This window comes from Protobothrops mucrosquamatus, unplaced genomic scaffold (assembly GCF_001527695.2).
Source record: "Protobothrops mucrosquamatus isolate PMUCROS unplaced genomic scaffold, P.Mucros_1.0 scaffold16444, whole genome shotgun sequence".
NCBI classification, from domain to species: domain Eukaryota; kingdom Metazoa; phylum Chordata; class Lepidosauria; order Squamata; family Viperidae; genus Protobothrops; species Protobothrops mucrosquamatus.
Window position 1 is genome coordinate 9434 of NW_015402209.1, and position 3994 is coordinate 13427.

The window sequence follows — 3994 nt, forward strand, 5'->3', positions numbered from 1 at the left end:
TTCAGCAAGCGGGACTGACCTAGGGTGAATTTTAAATAGGGATAATTTTTAATGATTTTAATAATGTCACAGACTACAAATATTTGGTTTTTAATTGGCTTTTATAGGGGAAATGTTGTGTTGTGTTGTTTGTGTTGTGTTATTTTAATATGCTGTGAGCCGCCCTGAGTCCCGTGGGGAGAAGGGCGGCATATAAATTGTGAAAAATAAATAAATAAATAAATAAACAGGAAATTACCCCAATTTACACCCAAAGCCCAATTTCTGCTCAATTAAATTAGATAAAGTAAATAAATATTGCATTTGGAGATTACAAGTAAATTGGCTTAAAGTGAATTTGAAACCACAATATATTTTTTGTTTATAATTTCTGAATTCACAACTTTAATTATGATATATAATTACAAATGCTCCAATCTAAATTTTACCCAGAAAAATCCCTTTCTTTTAGTTTTCTACAGTGCTGTTCTTCCCTTCATGTTTCCTTTTTGCCTGAAACAAATTGGACCTACCTTTTCACTTCCCATAAGGTAGATCTTTACATCAGGTAAATTGAGGCCACGACGCTGACAAACTCCAGCCAACATCTCCTGGATAGAGAGGCCAGAACGTACTGGGGCCAGAGATGCAGTCCCATCAGGCAGATAAATGCAACAATATTTAATGGGATGGTTCTGACTGTCAGATTCCGAGCCAGTCAGACTCTTCCTGTGGTTCTGTAGAGAAGAGAACTTATCACATTCAGTTTCATTTACTAACCTACTACAATCTCAACCTGAAAGTTCAGTGTCCACAACAGACAATTACTTGAGGTCAAAGATCAGTAATATTGTATATCTATCAATGCATGCACTTATAGTAGGTGTGAGCTTGGTTAGGCTTTTATCCAAACCTGCAATTTAAAACAAAATACATATGCTTCCCCCGCCCTTCCTGTACAGTTGGAAGACCTGAAAGACCAAGTCAGGGACAGATCATTGTGGGGGGGGGGGATTTATCTATATGGTTGCTAAGAGTTGACAGTGATTTGATGGCACATACAGTAATGAATCAGAACTCTTTTCTCAATTGCTCTCTCTCTAGAGAGAGAATGAGATGATAGTAGGACTTCAGACCACAATTAAGATGCAAATTTTAAAGAAAATTCCTTTATGGATTTTTGGTTTATGATTTGAAGCAACACAGTGAAGAAAACTTGCATATCAAGAAGAAAATCTAGTATTATAGAAAGCCTGATGTATTAAAAAAAAAAAAAGTCCAGATATTCCCACTTTACACAGTGACCAATAACACTGCTTGAAGGAACTCAATAAGCACAAACTATTTCCTATTATTCCTCATCAATGATAACTACTGAAAACAATATGGAGAGCACTTGTACCAGCCAGCATATATATATTCCTTTATAAAACCATGGAAGCCAGCAGCTGGCACTGAATCGTGAGGCAGTGAATCTCGTGGTAATTACACTTTATGCAAATATGTACATTTTCCTGTTTTGAGAACAGAATTGAAATGCTCCTTTCTTCCCACCGGCAGTTTGAATTAATTCAGCCAGAATTCTCCCAACTCAATCTACTGCGTCACTTGCTGTAAAACCATAGAACTGTCTGCTAATCTGTTTATTAGACAGTGGGAAGCATTTGCTTTCAGCTTCAAGAGGTGTACCTCTCTGAGGGCAAGCCTATTACGATCAGCTACCGTGGTAGATGGGGACGTGAATAGAATGTTTAATTCTTTATTTGCGTGGTAGGCATACCTCGAAAAAAATAACCACCTACAACCAAGGAGCAAGGTGGGGTTTTTTTGCTCCCAAGGATAATTTATTTGGAAAAGACTTTGACAGTCTCTGGTATCTCTGGCCATTCCAGAGACAGTTTTGGACTTGTCTCACTACATAAAAGTAATATGCTTGGAAAACAAAATTAGCATCTTTCTTGCACCAAAACGTGTTTGTGCTTTTTTTTGAAACCGGAACAAAGCTAGAACTTAACACTCTTTTTCCTTCTCAAGTAACAGTACATGGAAAGCCTTTTTTTTCTGCCATTCCTTCTGGGGCTCGGGGAAGAAACAGAGTAAGCAAGTAGCAAAGAAATCACTGGCAAAAGCAGGAGTTGCAGCCATAGAACTGCCTCTTTAACTTGCCCCATGGGGGCGGGGGGGGGAGGAAACAAGCGGTGTGAATGGGTGACAGAATAAGTTGCTAACAATGATGGAATGGGACCCTGGGGCAGGAATACAGGTAGCACCTAACAAATATTTTCCTGCCCGGTCTGATACCTTTTGCCATCTGGCACTGTGACTGTGACAGCTCTACCGCTGCTTCAGTCTTCTTCTTTGCCTGCCTGGAGCATGCATGGCTTTGTAGATGGCTGCATGGCCATGATAACTGCAGAAGCATTTCGGCCCAGGTTGACCCAATTCCTATCACTGCTCCCATCCCCCTTCAATCATTGCAGCCTTGACTGTAAAAAATGGGGAGCCTATCATTTCATTTGAGAGGCAGGGAAGCCAGGAACATTTCCCCTCATAATCGGAGCACAGAATTTTGGGCAGCTGACCAGGATACACAAAACATGTTATAGAAACATGGGAGGCTGTACTGTAGGTGTGTCTGTTTGTGTCTGTGTGTACATGCACAAAGGAATTTGATTACGGGAAAAGCAACAATAGCTCAGGGCAGAGTATTGACTGAACGATGACACATACAGTATGCAATCTCCTAATAATCAACTGGAAGGAACACTGGCTGATTTATGGTGATCTCAATGTCCCCCTCAGCATTTCAAGATTAGCGATCAATGGCCATCTTCCCAATGATGTGGATAGATTTGGTTTGGAAACAGAGTGGGAAGATGCTGTGTCAAAGAGCACAAAGTGGTTTACAATACATCATCCAGCTGGGTGGTTCTAGATTTGTGCTAGGAGTATTCTCCTCTGGATAATTTCATTCTCCACTTTTATTTTATCGGCCATAATGTTCAGGAGAAGGGCTGTTTTCCCACCAACTGAGATCCCTCTGGCATTCCAAGCAACAACTTTCCAACAGTTTCAAGATAGGGCAGCCTTGAGAGAGGCTCGGAGAGAGGCTACAGCCATGAAAATGCCAGCATGCTCTCAGTAGCAATTGCAGAGATCTCTACTTTGTAGAGAACTCCTCCACACAGCACAGTCATAGCCTATTATAGAGAGAGTGTGGAGGCTGGGTAGAACCTATGATGTAACAGGCATGGCATACTGTTAAGCAAGAGCCAAGCGCCCACATTGCAACAAACAGAGCAGAGGATATTTTCACACGCTGCAGCTCAAAATCTAGCTAAACACCACTCACCTCTGCCTGCAAGCCACTGGTTGCATAAGATAGGAAGCCCAGGTCCAGACTAGCTGAAGAATTCAAAGAGCCTTGGGATTCACGCCAGGGGGTTGGTCCCTCACCACCATTTCTCTCCTCTAAGACAGATAGTTAGCAAAGAGTTAGGACTTTGGAGAATACTCGGCCAATTATTAATCATTCCTGTTCTGTCACCTCCTTCAACAGTATTCCTACTTTCAGCTTTGGACTCACCTCCCCAGGGACGGTCCCTCCGGTCTCCTTTCCGAAAGGATCTCCGAGGACTCCTCCCAGCCAGGTTACCAGCTACCTCCACTCCTAACGGTAGCGATTTCCCTGCCTTTAGTTTTGTTTTCTAAGAGAAAACCAGAGAGTGTAAGAGCTCTAGATCTATTGCACTTGCATTCCCAAATCCCTCCAAATCACACCTTCTTCTAGGCTGGAAGTAAAAGCTTCCCACCTTACTATGTTCGGTGGGTGGGCTGCCAGACTGAGAGCTGGATCTCAGTTCTGGCAAGGGCTGCCCTTGGCTGTCCGCCTTTGCACATGCTTGGTACAATGCAGACTTGACAAAACGTGCGTAGCTGTCAAATTTCATCAGGTTGAAAATCTGAAAGAAGCGAAGTTGAGTATCATTAGTGTCTCTAAAGCAGAACCCCGTTG

At 42.2% G+C, this 3994-nt stretch overlaps 1 protein-coding gene across 1 annotated transcript; it reads right to left on the minus strand.

Annotated features, from left to right (window-relative positions):
• Position 1: 1 nt before the first annotated feature.
• On the minus strand, positions 2-3941 carry LOC107301766 (regulator of G-protein signaling 14-like; the record flags this gene model as incomplete). The annotated part of the gene is made up of 5 exons (XM_015830950.1): positions 2-19; positions 513-716; positions 3332-3450; positions 3566-3686; positions 3792-3941. Coding segments are annotated over 5 exons (612 nt in total), but the record flags the coding sequence as incomplete, so codon positions are not given.
• Between the last annotated feature and the right edge of the window lie 53 nt (positions 3942-3994).